The 20,824-nt window shown below is 53.3% G+C and overlaps 1 protein-coding gene across 1 annotated transcript in view; it reads left to right on the forward strand.

Moving 5' to 3' along the window:
• The window catches only part of TBC1D10A (TBC1 domain family member 10A), a 43,943-nt gene that overhangs the window by 12,725 nt on the left and 10,394 nt on the right, over positions 1–20,824 (forward strand). The window contains exons 2-5 of the mRNA XM_038373539.2: positions 2,253–2,352; positions 14,374–14,481; positions 18,855–18,961; positions 20,502–20,616. Coding sequence (XP_038229467.1) covers positions 2,253–2,352; positions 14,374–14,481; positions 18,855–18,961; positions 20,502–20,616 — 430 coding nt within the window. The remainder of the gene's footprint in view (positions 1–2,252; positions 2,353–14,373; positions 14,482–18,854; positions 18,962–20,501; positions 20,617–20,824) is intronic.

Genomic DNA, 20,824 nt, shown 5'->3' on the forward strand with positions numbered 1-20,824 from the left:
CAGTACCATGCTGTCGCTTGTAGGAAGCCATGTACAGTAATACTTGGTGATGGGGGAAGGCTGTGTTACAGACTGTCACTTTCTTGATGTGCATTAAAAATCTCCCCCAGGGTATCTGAATTGAATCGAGTTTCTCATGACATGCTGCTTGTTCCCAGCCCAGCACCTGCTGGGCTCCATCTTTTCTGGGTTGGCGGAGGTGCGCACAGCTGTTAAAGGATGGTGCACGAGTGGCAAGGAGCCCGTGTGAAAGGCCTGACTCCCTTCCATTGCAGGTGCCATCCAAGTTGCATGTGGATTACTCCTGTGGGCACAGCACAGGCTATTCCTGGATGCAGGATCTAACTCAATTTCTTGCCCCTTTGCGCAGTGGGTTGGTGCCAATTCTTTAGCTTCCCTAGTTCAGGGCTTGTGCCATGCTGTGTTGTGCTGGCTGGCTGATCTCCTTTGGACAGGGGCTGGTCTCGGAGGAAGAGGGCTGTGGCTTTGCTTTACACCCAGTAAAAGTCTTAATACCGGTGGAGATAGTAATACTGCTGCCAAGTTCATGAGCTCTCAAATCCATCCTGTCCTGAGCGCGTCCCTCTGAGCCAGGGCTGATCTGCCATTGGATCCCCAGGCCTGAGCCCAGGTGTTGCTGTTGCTCTGTAGGACGGTCTGGGGCTGGTGGGAGGTAGATCTCTGCTAGACCTGGACCCTGACTTTGAATCATCCCCTTGGCAGTACTTGACGCTGTTAAAAGGGGGTTGAAGCGATGTCTGGTAGCTGGCTTTGACTCCAGCCCAGGCTCTCCAAATCCATCCCCCAAATGCAGGGAGCAGAGGCAGTGCAGAAAATGACTGGTAGGAATTGCAGAGGAGCTGGAAGGCCTCCTGGGCTGCCGAGGTCAGGATCGGGCTAGTGGATACCCGTGAGTAATGCCCAGCTCTGGTAGACATGTTAGCATGTGCTAACTTGGATCCAGCTAGTGCACTAAAACCAGCAATGTGACTACAGCGGTATGGGTGATGGCTCAGGCTAACCACCCAATTCCAGTCCCTAATGGATGGCTAGCCTGGGCCACCATGGCCACACAGCTGGTTTTAGAACACGGGCACAATCAAAACTAGTGCATATTCCTCTACCTGAGCTGGGAATTGCATCTCCCTATTGCAGCGTAGGTGCACCCTAAGAAACTGGTGCTGTCAGTCGTCACTGACAGCCAGTCCAGAGTCTGCTAGTGGAGCACCCTGCCATGTCTTGATCTTCAGAGCTCTGAAGAATGCTCCTGTCCAGCAGAGCAGGGCAAGGGCTGCTGCTTGTTTCTGTGTGCAGAGTGGCCCACATGCTCCAGGGTTCTGGAGTAGCTTATTGGCGCCTGTATCCTGTTATTTCTCCTGCTTATGGCTCAGGAACCAGATACTGACTTACATTGCTGCTGTTAAAGGTTTAGTATTTGGGGCCTAATCAGGCCTGGGCCCCCATTGTGTTAGCTTCTGTACAAACCTATCCAGACGCAGTGCCTGCCTTGCTTAGCTTACAATCTGACTAGTGGCAGCTGTCCCCTCCCCTTCAGGCCATTGCTGTCCAGTGTCTGACAGGAAGAGACGTGGGGAGCTGGCTGGGTGTGGGTCAGGAAGGGTGAAAGGAGAGGAATGGGCAGGCGAGGCTGGTGTCATTGCTGGTGCAGTGGAGGTGGGGGTTGGCAAGATGCAAGGCTAGGTAGAGAAGGGGTACTGGGGAGGGTTCTCGAAGATGGGACCAAGGCGCTGGCATCTCCGGTGGTGAAAGGGTGGGAGCCAGTGGAGGTGGCAGAGCAGCAGGCCGGGAAGAGGAATCTGCATGCAGACTAGAAGAACAAGGTGGAGCACCAGGGGCTAGGACAGAGCAGCCTGGATTGTAGGAATGCAGCAAGGTATGATGCTGCCTGGATGTTCAAGGAGAAGCGTTGGGGGAGTCGAAGCTGAGGCCCAGGTTAGAGGTCTGTGTCACGAGCATGGGGAGTGTGAAGGTTGTATGCAAGGGGGATTCTTAAGCAAGCACTTGTCCAGACCCCATTGTCCTAGAGAGTCTGGGTCGGTTAGAGCAGTTCCCTGGGTGCTCCAGGGAGCAGCACAGGGGGATGGGGCACATGGAGCAGGCGCTCTTGGAGGTGAAATCCTTGAAAGGGCTGCAGACTCCCAATTCCACTTGCTGTGACTGGAGCAATACTAAATCCTGACTTGGCGGCTTTGCCCTGTGTGACATTTTCTCTTCTCTCCCCTGTCCCCAAGGCTGGAGGAGGTGCCGCTGGAGGTGCTGAGGCAGAGGGAGTCCAAATGGCTGGATATGCTCAATAACTGGGACAAATGGATGGCCAAGAAGCATAAGAAGGTAAGTGCACCTGCGAGCATCAGTGCTCTTCTCCCAGCTGTCCCGTAACCCTGGCTCTGGTAGTTCTCACTTTGGGGTGTTGGGACCCAGAGGGTCTGTGTAAAAGCCCCCAGGGCTAGGGGTTTCCTTCCTTGGTGTGAGTTCCCTCTGCCTAACCCTCTCCGGACTCCTCAGCTGTGGTCATCCAAGCAGGGCGCTTGGAGGACTGATCATGGGCTGACTCATCCTGGGAGTTGAGTAGGGAGCTTTTCTGACAGGCCTCTCATCCAGGGAGAGAACAGCAGGGTTGGATGGTGCCCTCTCCTGCCTTTCTGGGAGCTGTTTGGCTTTAGTTGCTGTAGTGTCACAGTACTGGAGCAGCTAGTAGTGTGGCAGCTTGGCCTTAACACAGCCTCCTTTTCCCCCACTGGGAGGTGCCCTAATGTGAAGGGGAGAGGGGCCTGGCCCGCTTTGTTCCCATCTCCCCAGGGTCTTCAAAAGCAGTGTCCCATGTTCAGACATCAGCTCTGGGGAGCTGAGCCACAGCCCAGTCTTAGCATGGGGTGGGGGGAGAGGAGCTTAAAGGTTAAACAAAATTTCTTCCAAGTCTAACACCTGACTTAACCCTGAATGTTTGAAATCCACATTTCCTCAGTGATGCCCTTTGCTCTGCTCAGACAATGTAAATGTGCTAGTCAGTTTCACTTCTGGCTCTTTGTTCCCTATGCCTGTGCTGAAGTGTCTGCATTGCAAGTACAGAGCAACGGGAGCTCAAACGGCGTTTTCATTGGCACCTTTAATTTCATTGGCATCATGGGAATCTCAAACTCTGAGCTTTTGTCTAACTTTTCCTTTTTGGACCTGAATGGACGTGGCTAAGGGCTTGGTGGCAGTATAGCCACTTGCTGGCTGAACCCCTCTGAGGAGCCATTTTCTCTTGTGCCAGGGTCTGTTTTGTCATTACTGGGAGGGGATTGAACTTTTTAAAAATGAAGAACAGAACTGCAGAGCTCAGTGCAGTGTCTTAGCTAGGTCTAAACAAATTTATTAGAGCATAAGCTTTCGTGAGCTACAGCTCACTTCATCGGATGCATTTAGTGGAAAATACAGAGGGGAGATTGATATTTTCCACCAAATGCATCCGATGAAGTGAGCTGTAGCTCACGAAAGCTTATGCTCTAATAAATTTGTTAGTCTCAAAGGTGCCACAAGTCCTCCTTTTCTTTTTGCGAATACAGACTAACACGGCTGCTACTCTGAAACTTAGCTAGGTCTGTGTTCGTATTGCTGCAGTGCCCAAAGGCTCGGTGACCACTGGAGCCCACTGAGCAGCACCCGGCTCAAACGCAGACTGGCACTCTGCTCTGAAGTTAGATTCCTACGTCCTCTCTATTTAGGTCAGTGAGGTTTCCCATAGATTGCCAATCTGCATCCATCCCTGTCGCTGGGATCTGAGAGATGGACCCTGCTGTTACTCGTGGGTCCTTGGTACAGGGGCAAACAAGGTTCTTGTTCTTCTTTTGTCCTTGGCAGCACAGTTTTGTCTGGAGTGCAGAGCCCATCTGGCTCCTGCTTGTTTCTCAATTACTGTCCCTAAAAAAACCAAATGCAGCTGAGGATGCTTCTGGTAGCATCTTTCCTAACTCTTGTGCTGTTTCTTTGAGCAGAGCAATCACTTATTCTACTCATTCTGTGAGTCAAGTCCACAGAGCTCCCAGGAGAAGGCAGGTGAGCAGGCCAGGCAAGCTCCTGGGCAATCAAACTGCTTTTGCCAAGGCCTCTTGCTAGTAATGCCGGCTCCAGCCTTGCAGTGATGCCCCACCTGCATGCTCGCAAGCCTGAGAGACTTCCTCCTTGCAGCTAGGACTGATCCCTGCGCAGATCTCTGCAGTATTGCGCCCAGGGTCTGACTGAAAGTGCCGAGCAGCCTCCTAGTGCTGCACCTGGGGGCTGAATGTCCAGGGCTAGCTGTCAGGAGCAAAAGAGTCCCAGCTTGGTTTCAAGCTGGAGTGATTCTTTGGCGGGACCACAGCTGTCCAGTCTGTGCAAGGCTGTTTTGGGATAACTCCCTTCATGCAGACCTCCCTACCCTGAAGCATCAAGACTGAATGTCCCTTATCTTTAGCTGCCGATGTCAATGGTCCCTTATCCTGGCCTGTTGAAATCCAGCTGTGAGCACGCTATGCTGTGTGCGCCTTGGGCTTCAGCATTCCATTTTAGTGTCACCTCATTCTCACCTTGTGGGACTGGTTAAAGGGAAACATGATCATGCACTGCACATGTGCATTTGTGGTAAGGGTCCCCTCAAATCTTTCCAGACTCACCAATCAGCTCGGGCATTGTATGTGAGCCATTCATGCATCTTTTCACTGCCTTCCTGTGCACTTTTTCAGGGTGGGACAGCCTGAAATGGACATGTCCTACTGGAGAGCAAGTCCCATTGCTTTAGTCCAAAGCCTGCCCTCCCTTCTCGTTCCAGATCTTTCTGCTGCATTTGGAGAAAACAGGCTGCTCAGTCTCTACACCATTCCCAAGCACCGAACTCTCCAAATCCTCCCTTCCCTTTTGGAGCTGGGCAAAGGCAGTTGCACAGGCAGGTCTGAACTGAGCTCCCATTCCTTGCTTCTACCTGACCTGTCCGTTCCACTGTTCCTCTGTACAGAGCAATGCATGAAAGGGGAACTTCTAATGCTAAAGCCATGAGATGATTGAATGGAGCCAGAGCATGAAGCCAACAACCAGGCTCAGCATTTCTGGCTCTGCCACAGCCCAGCGGAGTCGCATGTCTCTGTGGAGCAAACACTTGTCCAGATCCCATTGCAAAGGGCTGGTAGACGATTGATAAACCCAGGGTCTCTGCTGGGGAGGGCTTGCTGGGCTTAGGCAGAAGTCAGTTCTCATCTGCACTGCCCCAGAATGTGACTGTTCTTCTCAAGCCAATCAGAGGCTCTGGCCTGTGTTCCATGAGTAACAGAGGGCTGCCAGTGCCTCTTGCTGAACTTTGGTGGCAAGGCTAAGGCTGTGGGGAGGCAAGTCTATTCCCGGAGTTGGGGGTTCCCTGTAAAATCTCAGCACTGAGGCTCCTCACTGCTCTGCTTCTGGGTTTGCAGCCTTCTGTCAGGTATGTGTAGAGTTGGGGGTTGGGGAGTGCGAGTCTCTGTAACCAAGACTTAACCAGGATTCTCTGTCTCCTGGCATGCCGAGACTCCCTCCTGAGCCTGTTCTCGTTCAGCCCTTCTCAAGCACTCTGGAGAATCTGCTCAAGCAATACATCCCAGGTGCCTGCACCCCTCACTTCTGCTTCTCCCTGCTCTTCCTTCCTGGTGCGCCCTCCAGACACATAGCTTTGGCACGTTGCTCCAGCTTCACCGTCTCCCTGCTGTGCATCGCTTCCTATCTTGTCAGTCTTTGTCTACCAGGCATTTGATCCAGAGCCCCTTCCTGTCTCTCACTGCCCCCAGAAAGGATCAGGGTGGGAGACCTGGGGGGAGGTTCTCATTCAAGCGGTATCCCCAAAACACTAGAGTTAAAGTAACAAGTGAAACTGGCAAGACTTAATCAGCAGCAACCCTGAAAAGGGAGGTCAGGCAGGTGCTGCGGAGAAGGTGCTCTCCACCAGCAGGCACGGGGGTTGCTGGTGCCTGACTGGCTGAGCGGGCAGGAAGGAGAGGGGAGCTGAGGCCTGCTGAGCAATCCTGGCAGGGGGTGATTCTGAACTGGCTCCTGATCCAAATGGGGAAGCTGTGGGGCTGCAAGTGGGGAAGAGGATGGCTGGCAGAGCTGTGCACAGGCTGGAGTCGAGAGCTGGGACCCAGAGAATCCTTGCTGTGGGAGGTGGGCTGAGGTGAGAGGAGGTGAAGGCCGAGCTTTGAGCAGGCAGCGCTATTGCAGGATGGCGCAAGCAGACAGTGCTGGTGCTGGGAGATGTGGGAGGACAGTGCAGAGTTAGTGGCTGCCCACCAGCATAGGACCCAGTGTGGTATGGAAACAGCAGGACTCTGGATGTTGCTTGTGCTTAAAATCCTGCCTACCAAAATCGGTTCAGCCCTTGAGCCTGAGGCCCAGTATCTGTGAAGCTGGGATGCTGCAGCTCTGGCCTCGGCTCTTCCCAGCCCTGGCCAAAAGGGCTGCAGTGAGTGAGCTTCCAGGTGAGTTTTCGCAGCCTAAAAATCTCGGGTGCTGTGGCTGGGCTGCCATCTCCTCCTGGCCGTGTTCAGCTCCCAGATTTGCATCCTCGTTCCCTGCACTGCAGGGCTTGCACCCGGTCCTTACTCCCACTGTCCCTGTGTGCAGCCTCGTGCATAGGTGGAGGGAGCGGAGCTTGGCAGTGACTGTACAGCTAAACAGGCGCTACCGAGCTGAGTAGAGGCAAGTGCATGGGTCATCCCTCAGCCTCCGCTGTCTGTGCAGGGCCTGGCTCGGGTGCCACTTCACCTTTGGGTCAGCTATCCTGCTGGATTTCTTGCTCCCAGCTCTGCTTCCTCCTTGCCTGTGAAACCAGTGGGAAGGGGACTGTGGCTTTAAAAGAAGCTGTCAGCGTTTCAGAGATGCCTGCCGCTCTGGGCACTGTGCACAGTGCTTCCTGTTAGTGTGAAGGCCCTGCACTGCCCAGGGCCTTGCTCTGCTCGGGAGCTGTTTGTTCAGGCTGATTGTGTTGGAAGCTGCCCTGGCGCGTAGACCAGGAAGTGCTGTGTTTCCAGGAACGCGGTCCTCACCTGGGGTGGGGGCTAGCATGTGCTGTTACTGCCCATTGTTGAGGAATCTCAGCCATGCTGTCTTAAGCCAAAGCAGCTTCTGCTAAGCCAGATCTGACTGGCCAGTAGCTCAGCGGCGAAACAGAACGTGGCTGCTGTGCAGTGGCAGAGGGGCTGAAAGGAGTCCAGGAGAGCTGGCTGTATTTTAAAGAATCCTTATTGAAGTTGCAGGAACAAACCATCGTGATGTGTAGAAAGAATAGTAAATATGGCAGGCGACCAGCTTGGATTAACAGTGAAATCCTTGCTGATCTTAAACACAAAAAAGAAGCTTACAAGAAGTGGAAGCTTGGACAAATGACTAGAAAGGAGTATAAAAATATTGCTCAGGTGTGCAGGAGTGAAATCAGGAAGGCCAAATCACACCTGGAGTTGCAGCTAGTAAGGGATGTTAAGAGTAACAAGCAGGGTTTCTACAGGTATGTTCGCAACAAGATGATCAGGGAAAGTGTGGGCCCCTTACTGAATGGGGGAGGCAGCCTAGTGACAGAGGATGTGGAAAAAGCTAATGTACTCAATGCTTTTTTGCATCTATCTTCATGAACAAGGTCAGCTCCCAGACTACTGCACTGGGCAGCACGGCATGGGGAGGAGGTGAGCAGCCCTCAGTGGAGAAAGAAGTGATTCAGGACTATTTAGAAAAGCTGGCCGAGCACAAGTCCATGGGGCCGGATGCACTGCATCCGAGGGTGCTAAAGGAGTTGGTGGATGTGATTGCAGAGCCATTGGCCATTATCTTTGAAAACTCATGGTGATCGGGGGAGGTCCTGGACACTGGAAAAAGGCTAATGTAGTGCCCATTTTTAAAGAAGGGAAGGAGGAGGATTCAGGGAACTACAGGCCAGTCAACCTCACCTCAGTCCCTGGAAAAATCATGGAGCAGGTCCTCAAGGAATCCATTTTGAAGCACTTAGAGGAGAGGAAAGTGATCAGGAACAGTCAGCATGGATTCACCAAGGGCAAGTCATGCCTGACTAATCTAATTGCCTTCTATGGTGAGATAACTGGCTCTGTGGATGAGAGCAAAGCAGTGGATGTGTTGTTCCTTGAATTTAGCAAAGCTTTTGATAAGGTCTCCCACAGTATTCTTGCCAGCAAGTTAAAGTAGTATGGTCTGGATAAATGGACACTAGGGTGGATAGAAAGTTGGCTAGATTGTCAGGCTCAACGGGTAGTGATCAATGGCTCCATGTCTAGTTGGCAGGTGGTATCAAGCAGAGTGCCCCAAAGGTCGATCCTGGGGCCAGTTTTGTTCAAATCTTCACTAATTATCTGGAGGATGGTGTGGATTGCACCCTCAGCAAGTTTGCAGATGACACTAACATGGCAGGAGTGGTAGATATGCTGGAGGTAGAGGTAGGATACAGAGAGACCTAGACAAATTAGAGGATTGGGACAAAAGAAATCTGATGAGGTTCTACAAGGACAAGTGCAGAATTCCATGCACTGCTACAGAGTAGGGACCGAATGGCTAAGCAGCAGTTGTGCAGAAAAGGATCTGGGGGTTACAGTGGACAAGAAGCTGGATATGAGTCAACAGTGTGCCCTTGTTGCCAAGAAGGCTAATGGCATTTTGGGCTGTATAAGTAGGGGCATTGCAGCAGATCGAGGGACGTGATCCTTCCCCTCTATTCAGCATTGGTGAGGCCTCATTTGGAGTACTGTCCAGTTTTGGGCCCCACACCACAAGAAGGATGTGGAAAAATTGGAGAGAGTCCAGTGGAGGGCAAATACAATGATTAGGGGGCTGGAGCACATGACTTATGAGGAGAGGCTGAGTGAACTGGCATTATTTAGTCTGCAGAATTGAAGAATGAGGGGGGATTTGATAGCTGCTTTCAACTACCTGAAAGGGGGCTCCAAAGAGGATGGATGTAGGCTGTTCTCAGTGGTACCAGATGGCAGAGCCAAGTAGTAATGGTCTCAAGTTGTAGTGGGGGAGGTTTAGGTTGGCTATTAGGAAACACTTTTTCACTAGGAGGGTGGTGAAACGCTGGAATGGGTTACCTAGGGAGGTGGTGGAATCTCCTTCCTTAGAGGTTTTTAAGGTCAGGCTTGACAAAGCCCTGGCTGGGAGGATTTAGTTGGGGTTGGTCCTGCTTTGAGCAGGGATTGGACTAGATGACCTCCTGAGGTCCCTTTCAACCCGGATATTCTATGAAAGGTGCAGGACCTCACGTTCTGACTGGTGGCACTGAGTACATGCAAGAGAAATCTTCTCTGCCCCATAACTAAGGGGTGCTGTGTGCCATAGCAGTGAAGTGGGTCATGGACGGGGCTTCTGGAGTTGCACCTGCCCTCCCCTCAGATCTGTGTCTTGATTTCCTGGCTTCCCTTGGAGATCAGGTGTCCTCCTTACTGGGCTCTGAAAAGCAAGAGAAGTCTGAGATCTGGGGCTCTCTGTTGGCTTGCGCTCCCTTCTGTATTCCGTCTGTCTCTGGTGCTTCCCTGGATGCCTGGTGGACGGATCACCGCAGTTCTTGGAGCAAGAGCAAACAAGCCCAGTTCCAGCTCGTTCTGGTGATGATCTGCCTCCAGAGGCTTCCTGACAACTGCTCAGAGTTTGACCCATTAGGGAGTAGAAGCAGATCCGATAGGAATGCAGCTGGAGCACAGCCAGCTGAGGATTGCAGGGCTGTGCTTTCCTCCTGTCTGGGATCTGGGCAGCCTGCTGGATAATGTCCAATAGAGCATCTCTCCGAATTCTCCAAGGGGTCACTGGTCAACTTCTGTGCCTCAGTTTCCCTACTTGTACTGACTTGCCCAAGGTCATGCAAAGTCAATGGCAAAGCAGGGTCTAGAACCCTGTATGGGATGAGAGGTTTCTAATTATACAATGGGGTCACTGGATTCGGATTCATCCTCTCACATAGCTGCCTGCACCCCTCCAGTCCCCCCAGTACCAGTGGGGCTGTGGGGGGTGCTGCGATTCCAGCTTTATCTGCTTTCCCCCTACTGGAGATATCCCCCTGCCTGGCCAGTGGGGCATCAGGATCTTTGGTAGAGAAGGTGTCTGCTGGGCTGATCAGCGCAGTCTCAGACAGCTGGACTCCTGATGGAAGCAGCTGCTACAAAATGACTGGACCATGCTGAGAGGTTCCCCTAAATCTACCCTCTGCCCCCTGGCTGGACCATAGCCCTGGCCTGTGCTCCCCCTGCTGCCACCCCCATCTCCTCCTAATGTCGCTGTTGTATACAGAGAAGCTGTTTCTAGCATCGTTAAGTTACAAGATCTGAGTGGCAGCTCAGGGCTTTGGTGGGTAATTCCTGGCTGGGGGCCTCGAGTGCTTCTAGGGCACTGGGGAGGCTGACAGGTTGGCTTTGGTAGCCCTAGAGGCAGATGAGTGGCAGGTTCCCAGCCAGACCATGTACTGTGGGAGGGCTGCATAAGGAAACCTCAGGGCGCCTTCCTGCGTTCCCAGAGCCGCCTCTATGTAGTGCATCTTGGGTGGGGCAACTGGATCAGCCCCGCTGCAATCCACTGATGGCCACTTCCTTGATCTGAAGGGACCCCTGGGACCCTCCAGTCTGACCTAACACATGCCGAGAACTGCCCTGAATGAATTCCTGTCTGAACTGGAGTGGCTGTCGGAGGTGCTTCTGACACTGGTTAAAATCTCCCCATGATGGAGAATTCACCACGCCTGTTGGTGGATCGTTCCAGTGGTTAACTGCTCTTGCTGTTTTAAAAACTTGTGCCTTATTTTCCCGTCTGAATTTGTCTTGCTTCAGCTTCCAGCCATTAGATTGTGTTATACCTTTCTCTGCTAGCCTGCAGAGCACACTGTCCAATATCTGTTCCCCATGTGGGTACTCAGACTGATCACATCACCCCTTATCCTTCTCTAAGCTAAACATGGAGCTCTGGAATCTGTTGCTCTGAGGCGTCTTCTAACCCTGCAATCATTCTCAGGCTCTAAATTCATCTGGCTGAATAGCCCATTGGGCAGCTGTCTCTGTGCCTCAGCCTGTTTCCTGGTAGCCAGAGAATCTACTGATTCTCCCCTTTGTGGGGAAGCAGCCAGCTGCCTTGTGATTTGGACTTTGGTCCCAACTGAACACGTGCATCCAAAAACTACTGCAGGTTGTGGACGTTTGACACAGATGGCAGCTGTGGTGGTGCTGCTGCCCCTCAGGCCTGGCCTGGCATGTGGGTAGCAGGGGGTGTTGCAGCTGGTTAGATGGGAATGCACTGACAGTGCTGGCATGGGAAGGTCTCTGTCACTGCTCCTGCCTGGCTCCAGCCACTGCCATTATGCTGCAGCCTTAATTAATGGATGCTGCTTAGCCAAAGGATGTTCTGACGGACATGCTCCCTTGTTTCTCTTGCACAGAGCTACTGAAGGTTGGCTGGCTCCTACAAGACAGTCTGGCTCAGCGGAGTCCTTTTTGATACACCATGCCCAGTTAACCTGTGGAACTCACTGCCACAAGATGTGGGCAGTAGCTTAGTAGATTCAGACAAGGACTAGACGCTTGCCGCAATGAGTATCTAACTATTGCAGTACACAGGGTAAGGGAGAAACCCTCATGCCAACTACTAACTGATGGAGGTTGGGAACAAACTTCCTGGGGAGACAAGTTATTCCTGAACTGCCAGCTGGTGGGTTTTTTGCACTTGGATCTGAAGTAGCCAGAGCTAGCTGCTGTCTGACAGGGTATTGGCCTAGATGGGTCTAAGGTTTGATGTGCTGTGGCAATTCCTAGGCTCCTAAAAAAGGGTCACTGGCACCCTCCACCTCCCAGCTCTGTCTCTGCGAAGGTGGGCATTGTGGTGGAAGCCAGCTGGCACTGCTGTCATGGGGGGAGTGGGGCTGATCATTTGAGCTCCCCCAAACGATATGTTGGTGTCAGAATTTAAAGGGAAGGGGTTAAAAAGCTCTGATACAGTACTATAAAATCTTCTTACCTGTAAAGGGTTAAGAAGCTCAAGTAACCTGGCTGGCACCTGACCAAAATGACCAATAAGGAGATAAGATGCTTTCAAATCTGGGTGTGGGGGGGGGAGGTTTTTGTCTGTCTGTGTGATGCCCCTGCCCGGGGACAGATCAAGAAAGCATGCAATTCAACTCCTATAGAATTAGTAAGTAATCTAGCTAGAAAATGAATTAGATTTTGCGTTTGTTTTTGACTTGTGAAATTTGCTGTGTTTGAGGGAATGTGTATTCCTGATTTTGTCTTTTTGTAAATTAAGGTTTTGCCGAGAGGGATTCTCTGTTTTGAATCTGACTGCCTGTGAGATTATCTTCCGTTCTAATTTCACAGAGATGCTGCTTTTACCTTTTTTTTCTTTCTAATAAAGTTCTGTTTCTTCTAAGAGCCTGATGATTTCTCTGTGATCCTAAGACCCAGTGGTTTGGCCTGTGATCACTTTGTAACCATTTGGTTAGGATTATTCTCCAGCCTCCCCAGGAAAGGGGGTGTATGGCTTGGGGGAATATTTTGGGGGAATAGGAACTCCAACTTGTCCTTTCCCTTATTCTTTGTTAAATCACTTGGTGGTGGCAGCATACCTCCCAAAGGGTAAAAAGTTTGTGTCTTGGGGAAATTTTACCCTAAGCTGGTAGAAATAAGCTTAGGGTGTCTTTCATGCAGGTCCCCACATCTGTATCCTAGAGTTCAGAGTGGGGAGGGAACTCTGACAGTTGGCTTGGTACACCAAAGCTATAGTAGAGTCAAGCTTCCCCTTCCCTAGTGGGGAGACCCCTCCTGCAGCACTGCTGCCTCTCCTCCCTGGAGCGTGCCACCTCGTTCCCATCAGCCCTAGCCCTGGCTCAGCACCCGGGCTGCAAGAAGGAAGCAGTAGCTTCCATATGCCTGGCTGCCTTCCACTCTTCCTCTGTGTGCAGGCACTCAGCTGCTCTCTGGCATTGCAGAGCTTGTGTGCAGGCTGGGAGGGTCATTGTGCCCCAGGAGCTGTTTTGTTTCATAATACAAAGCGCTAGCCTAGTGTGTATTGTGGCTGAGTCTTGCTGGCTGGCTGAGTCCTGGGGAGGGCTGATCCTGATCTAGACGCTGCTTTGTTTTGCTGCTGACATGGACTGTGAAACTGCAGCCATCCCCAGCCCCAGCTGCTGTCTCTGAAGCTTTAAACTTTCCCCATGCTGCTCTGGGCAGCTACCCTTCCCTGCAGCTGCAGGGAGCCATTGAGGCTGAGGGGTTTGCATAGTAGCATGATTCTCTTGAAATCATTAATGAAGCCATGGTGGCCTGAATTGAATTCCTGGGATTTCCTGTTAGCTTTGCTTGGGGAGCAGGGAAGTGGCTTGTTCTCTGCCCTGATGCCCCCAGAATGCAGATTCCAGAGCCCCATGTCCTGGGCGAAGAGGGTTCGAGCGGCTCTTTGGCCACTGCTCAGCTGACTGCAAAACCAAAACCCTGTCCCTCTGGCTCTTGGCGTGAAATGGCAGCTCCCTCGGATAGGCTGGGCTTTGCAGCAGCCAGGTCCCTCTCCCAAAGCTGAGGCCGCATTCAGGAGCAGAGCTGCGGGGGTGGAAGAGCCATCGAAGCAGTTGCAAGCCCTCAGCCCCTGCAGGCAGCCTGGCATCTCTGCTGGCATGCTGGGGCTGCTGCCTCAAAGATCCCAGAGTGTGTTGGAGCTGGGCTGATCATTCCCACAATGTCAGGGTTCCTAATGTGAACTGGTTCCTGGTGCTGCGGGAATTTTCTCCTGAGCTTCCCGAACAACTCGAAGCCTTGACTGCGGCTGCCCCAAATTGTGAGTTTGATCCCCAATCTGAGTGCTGGTGCAGGAGGGCAGGAGTGGTCTGGTTCTCTGTGTGCCTGAGGGTCACTCCATAGCGTTCTCTGAACTGTACAGGGCCAGTGTTGACAAGATGCCGTAGCATTGGCCAGCATTGTGTCCAGTCTGTCGCCTGCGTTGCTGGTCTGGGATCCCGGCTGCCAGCCCCATTCATCCCACTGCCGGCCTAGATGGCCGGGACCCCAGACTGGCTGAGCGGGGCTGGTGGCTGGGACCCCAGACCGGCTGAGCGCGCTGAGGGGTTCTGTCCGCTGGCAGCTGGGGTCTCAGCCGCTGGCCCTGCTCAGCCCTCTGCCGTCCCGGGGTTCCGTCCATCTAGGCCGGGACCCTGGCTGGCAGCAGAGTGCCACCAAAAATCAGCTTGTGTGCCGCCTTTGGCCGCAGGTTGCCGACTGGGCTAGTGAATCACTCTGGGGTGCCAGTTGCTGGATGCCTGTTAGATTGCTGCTCTTCTCTCTGTGGTTAGCCCCTGTGTTCATATCGGGCCCTGCCTGGTCTCAGTGCCTGTCCTCCTTTGCCTTTCAGATCCGGCTGCGCTGCCAGAAGGGGATCCCACCCTCCCTGCGGGGCCGGGCCTGGCAGTACCTTTCGGGGGGCAAGGTCAAGCTGGAACAGAATGCTGGCAGGTTTGATGTAAGCTGTTCTCGTTTTCTCCTCTTCCGGTCTGGTCTGCAGATCCCCGGGGTTAGTGGTGCTGGCTGCAAAAAGCCCAAAGGATGTACCCATGTGGGACGCTGCTGGCATCTAGGGAGGCCACCCAAATTAGGATGACCTGCCCATCGCCTGCAGCAGCAAGTCATGGCAGCTCTTGCTTTCACATTGCCCTTCGCACCACTGGGACTGGATCTCCCTCCAGCAGCCGAAGGGCCCACATGTGCTGCCCAGAGTGTTAGCAATTCAAGGTACAAACTACCCCCTCTGGGCCTTTGCATGGGTTTCCCTGACCATCTGAGCTTTCGTTACAAGACCAAAACGGTCCCAGTCTGTCTGGTGTTGGCACTGTCCCTGAGGCTGAGGTGAGGGCTTGGGGGCCAGTCTGAGTGGTGATATTTTGACTGGCTTGGTCTCCCTGGCTCCAATCCTGCCCTCTTGGTATCCTCCATCTCCGCTTGCCCAGCTGCTACTGTGCAGGGCTGAGAAGCTGTCAATCTCCTTTTTAAACTCTTGGTGACCGTGATCCAGTATCCGGCAGACACTAACCCCACCAGCTGCAGTGCGAGGTTGTATTGGTGCAGTGGTCGGTCTCCCCTTCTCTGCTAACGCTCTCAAGTAAGGATGCAGAATGCACATGCCTGATCTCACCGAGGTTGAAGGGCTCTGTGGTAGCTCCATAGCTCAGTATTAAACGTTGGGCATAGACACGTATGGCTACAGTTGAGGCAGGTACTGCAGCTAGTGCCAATACAGCAGTAGCAATGGGGTAGATGATGTAGGATAGTGTCTGTTTCTGATCACGTGGCCAGCTGCCCCTCTTCTCCCAGAGCTTTCTGCACTTCTCCCCCCATGGCCTGAAACACAAAGGGACAACCCCAAAATCAGGGCTTCGTAGTGCTAGCGTCTTGTGGCCATCACCCCAGTCCCATCCCACTGCCCCAGCCTTCGCCAGATATAATGTCCTACTGGCACCTCCAGCAACTGCTGCTCCAGCAGCAGTAAAGTTAGGGGTTGCTTAGCATGCACAGCTGGAAATGAGGAGAGCCAGCGCTACCTAGATCTGTTTTTAGTACCCTCACCCATAGCAGTCCCAGTTGTGGCCCAGGATTGTGCCAGGTGCTGTACAGACACAGCCCCGAGGGGCCCTGCCCCAAAGAACTCAGTGTGACTAGCCACCCACAAGTGCTTTCCAGGCACTCCCTCTATGCAGTGAATTTTGCTCAGGAGAAGGAGCTAACTAGCAAACAAGTAGCCTCCCCCCTGGGCTACTGCAGCAAAACTGAAAGCCAGGGCTCTTCACCCGCCTCCCACCCCATAATGCCAGCTGTCCTTCAGCTGAGCTATGCTAATCCCTGGGTATGGATCACTTAACCCTGACCAGCTGGTGATAAACACATTCCAGGAGATTTAACACAGAAACCTGAATTGAATGGAGTGAAACAAAAGTCAGAGTTGCTCTAAATGAAACATAAGCCTCTGTACTCCACACTGCAGCCCCATGGGCTCCAGAGACTACCTGTTGCTGGCAGGGGGCACCTGAGCTTGTTCAGCTGCCAGCCTGTGCTGGGTGACTCTTGGTGCATGGACAAGTGGGTGCTGCTGTAGATGAGACTGATCCCTCTAGGTCAAGGCTGAGGCCCATATTTAAGGCTGGGGGGCAGGAGGGGGCACTTGCTGTGTGCTGTACTTGGGCTGAGGTTAGCTGGGGCTCCATTTTCCCCCCATTCACCAGCTTAGGAGAGCAAGTGCTGGGTCTAGGTCAGGGCCCTCAAACTCAAATGACCACAAGGGCCACATGAGGACTAGTACTTTGGCCCGAGGGCCGCACCACTGACCATCCCTGCTGCCCTGTCCCCATTCCACCCCTTCCATGAGGCCCTACCCCTGCCCCGCCTCTTCCTGCCCCCAGTGTGCCCTTGTTGCCAAGAAGGCCAATGGCATTTTGGGATGTATAAGTAGGGGCATAGCGAGCAGATCGAGGGACGTGATCGTTCCCCTCTATTCGACACTGGTGAGGCCTCATCTGGAGTACTGTGTCCAGTTTTGGGCCCCACACTACAAGAAGGATGTGGATAAATTGGAAAGAGTACAGCGAAGGGCAACAAAAATGATTAGGGGTCTAGAGCACATGACTTATGAGGAGAGGCTGAGGGAGCTGGGATTGTTTAGTCTGCAGAAGAGAAGAATGAGGGGGGATTTGATAGCTGCTTTCAACTACCTGAAAGGGGGTTTCAAAGAGGATGGCTCTAGACTGTTCTCAATGGTAGCAGATGACAGAACGAGGAGTAATGGTCTCAAGTTGCAATGGGGGAGGTTTAGATTGGACATTAGGAAAAACTTTTTCACTAAGAGGGTGGTGAAACACTGGAATGCCTTACCTAGGGAGGTGGTAGAATCTCCTTCCTTAGAGGTTTTTAAGGTCAGGCTTGACAAAGCCCTAGCTGGGATGATTTAACTGGGACTTGGTCCTGCTTTGAGCAGGGGGTTGGACTAGATGACCTTCTGGGGTCCCTTCCAACCCTGATATTCTATGATTCTATGATTCTAAGGGGTGTGAGGTGCAGCAGGGGGCTCAGGGCAGGGGATCTGGCTGCAGGAGTGATTCGGGGGCGGGTTCGGTCTGGTGTGCATGGGGAGGAGCAGGAATGGGAAACCATGGCCAATGGGAGCTTCGGGGGAGGTACCTGGAGGAGCGGCCAGGGCAACATGCAGACCCATATGCTCCCCCTCCCCCCAGGTCCTGGCTGCTTCCCGGTGGGGGGGGCAGGGCAGGCAGGGAGGGATCCCGCCCTGCGCCTGGTGCGTGCCGGGCCGAAGCCGCTCTCGGTAAATGCTGGAGGGGCAGGGGTGCCGCGGGGAGCTGGCGGGCCAGAAAATAACCCCGTGGGCCATGTGTTTGAGACCCCTGGTCTAGGTGCAGCCGGGGCTCCTGTGGCGACCTGCTTTGACAGGGCAGATGAGCTCCAGCCAGCCTTGTGCAGAGGCCTTCTCAAGTTTCCCACTGCTGGTCTCCTCCAGTTCACCGGATTGGTGGCTCTGTGGGGGAATCCCTCGCCCATCACTAGGGAGTGGCGGCTGATCTGATGACAAGGGGAGAAGTGTGGCAATAGTGGGGATGCTGGTAGTGGGGGCCCAGGGGCTGACGAGTGCAGGGGAGCTCCAAAGTGGAGTGGATGCAGCCTGAGCTGGCTGTCCCAGACTGGCCACACAGGGTGGCTCTTGTTTGTGGCTCACCTGCTTGGAGCCATTCCCACAGCCCTTGAACTCACAGCCCCTTGACCTGCCAGGGCCTACATGTGGGACATGGCCCAAAGGAAGAGCTGACACCACAGCTGGGAGTGAGAAATGCCAAACCTCACCTCCTCGTGGATTCAGGTTTCCGTAGCCTCCATCTGACTTGGCCGCTGTCACCCACCCGTAGGGGCTGCGCAGAGGGACCCAGGTGTCTAGGATGTGAGGTGTGGGGGGAATGAATGTGGATCTGAAACATTGTCCCATCTCAGCTGATGAGGGCTAGGGGAGCCCTCAGATTGTGCAGCTGGAATCTCTTCTCTCGTGGTTCCCCACACAGGTGCAGGGCAAGGCACTTGGGCCTTGAGATTCTTATCCTCCAACCCCATTTTGGGATGATCTAGGGAGACGGAAGCTGCTTCACCGTAAGTTGGAGCTCATTCAGGCCATGCTGTGGGCATTGACTGCAGGGCGCCAGTAGCCTCTCCCTGCTGGGGCTGCACTCGGGAAGTTTTAGGACAGGCGGCCACCAAGGAATGTGGTATTGGTGGCTGGCGCTGAGATGAGCCATTGACCATGGGTCCTGGTGCACGCTGGCGGGTCGTAGCTGCACTAGGATTAGGGCTGGCAGGATTGAGATTTTTAACACTGATTTTGATGGATATTGGTGTTTGGTTTTGAGCATCTTTTTCAATGTTCGTTTTTTAAATTTCACAGTTGCAGGGAATTATGGGAGCATTAGACATTATTTAGTGACTGGCACTGAGATTCAGGAAGCTAAATTTTATAAACTGTTAAAACGCACATTTGTCAACATCACACGTCAAAATATACAAAGTAAATACCCTTGATCAACAGATCACACCTGTTTGTACTATACAGTTGCGAGTCCATTTGTAACAAGCCTCATTCAAAAGTTAAGATCGCTGGGTTTTTACTCTGTTCTCAAACGGCGTTTTTCTTACTTGCCTACCTGTAAATTTCATCATTCATGGAAATGTTTTTCATCCTTCCAAGCCAAACGATGACCTCGCTGAGAGGTGAACATGAGGTTTGAGGCCAGTGGGTGGTGAGCTTCCCCAGGATACTGTGGTTACTCATGTGCTCGCTCTCCTTCCTAGGACCTGGATCTCTCGCTGGGTGACCCCAAGTGGCTGGATGTGATTGAGCGGGATCTCCACAGGCAGTTCCCATTCCACGAAATGTTTGTGTCTCGGGGAGGACATGGGTAAGTGCTTCCAGTCTCTGGCATGTGACTTGGTTGTTTGCAGCATCCATAGGGCCTGGTAGCCGAGGCTCTGGGCTGACCGCAGCTGAGCCAGGTTACCTGCAGATCAGCTCAGTAAAGTCTTGTTTAGTCCCTCTCCAATGTTGCATCTGCCTCTCCCGCAGCCAGCCCACCCTGGTGCTCAGACCCAGCAGTAATGGGCGTGGTCAGAGTTTAGGTGGGCCGGGCTTCCTCTGTTGTTCATCATCTGTTGCTGGTTGTCTGGCTCTTTGTTGGCATTCAGTCTTTGTGCAAGTCATGCTAAAGCCCCTTGATGGGCCTGGTGAAGAGCTTTGCAAGAGGGACACTACGGGGTGGGGGGATGTGGACATGTGATCAAACAAAGGCAGGGCAAGCTCGCTATTCACATGAAGTGTGGAATGAAAGGGAGATGTGTACGTAGCAATGGGAGAGGCCTCTCCGGGTGACCTGGTAACCAGGCATGTCCTGAGCTGTGTCCCTCTGTGCGGAGAACTACAGGACTGGGCACGTCAGCCAATAGAGCATGACTGAGTAGCTCCATCCCAGGTCTCCATCACACCAGTGCCAGGCTCCCAGGGCAAGACAGGCTCTCCTTCTCCCATCTGGAGAGGCACGTGAGTCAGATGCTGAGTCAGCATCTCCAGCCAGATCAGCAAGGGCGGGAGTCAGAGGCTGGTTGTCAGTCCCTTGATGAAACATGATTAACCTTGTTGAAGGGCTTCAGGTCTGAGAGGATGACGGGGCTAACTACCTTGTACACACCCAGTGAGAACAAGACACCAGAGCTCCCCATGGACTGTTGCTGATGAGATCAGAGCCTCAGTCTGGTTATGTGCATTGCAGTAGTGCCTGCATGGCCTAAGAGCCCCGGCCAAAGAGTTTAATCTTGGTGGGGAAATGCCAGGTCCCGGTGAGGTGACTGCCATAAGCAGCAGTCCTTGCATTCCAGCTGCCTGTCTGGTGCAGGGCGTTGCAGGTATCAGGGCTTAGGCGGGTTCTGAGAAGAGTGGTGGAGCAGAACCCAGTGGAAAGCCTCGTTGGGCTGCAATCTGCTGTGCCTGGAAGGCCCTCCATGCCACAGCCAACTTGGACTGCATTTGGCCCGTGTCCTGCCCTCCTGGTACAGGAACAGAGCTGAGATGGACTGGAGTCATCTGGCTGGGCGAACTCCAGTCCTCAGCAGCATGGAATTGCTAGACTAGTGCCTGGCGTTCAACTGAAAGAAAAGTGATTTTGTGCTGAAGTCTGCATCTATTTGATTTGCTGCTGTGGATTGGGAGGTGTCCCCATGCAGGGCCCCAACCAAACAGTGTTTGTCTCTGGCTCCTGGGACTGTAGTGATGAGGTGCGAAGTAAATCTTTTTGTTCCTGGTACTGTGTGATTACCCACCTACGGATGCTGGGTCAAGGTGCCCTTCCTGGGCTCCAGAGCCTAAAGGTGGGAGATCAGACACCACCCCCAGTGCCTCCTGTCTGTGTCCCTGCTGCCCGTTGCTCAGTGGATGCTGTTTCTCTGCAGGCAGCAAGACTTGTTCCGGGTGCTGAAGGCCTACACGCTGTACCGGCCAGAGGAGGGCTACTGCCAGGCCCAGGCTCCTGTCGCAGCAGTGCTGCTCATGCACATGCCTGCAGAGGTACTGACTGCACACTGCCTCGGCCAGGGCCAGGGGAGGGCTCTGATGCACACAGCCCGTCCTGGGACTCTGGCCCAGTGTGGCCCGTCACCCTGCCCTGTCTGTATCAGTTCCACCTGGGTTGGCCCTTGCACTGGAAGGAGCCCAGTTAGCTCCCTGGAGGTGGTTGAGGAGGCTGGGGGTGAAGCAGCTGTGAGGGAGTAAGGAG

The sequence above is a fragment of the Dermochelys coriacea genome, chromosome 15, assembly GCF_009764565.3.
Source record: "Dermochelys coriacea isolate rDerCor1 chromosome 15, rDerCor1.pri.v4, whole genome shotgun sequence".
In the NCBI taxonomy this organism is placed as follows: domain Eukaryota; kingdom Metazoa; phylum Chordata; order Testudines; family Dermochelyidae; genus Dermochelys; species Dermochelys coriacea.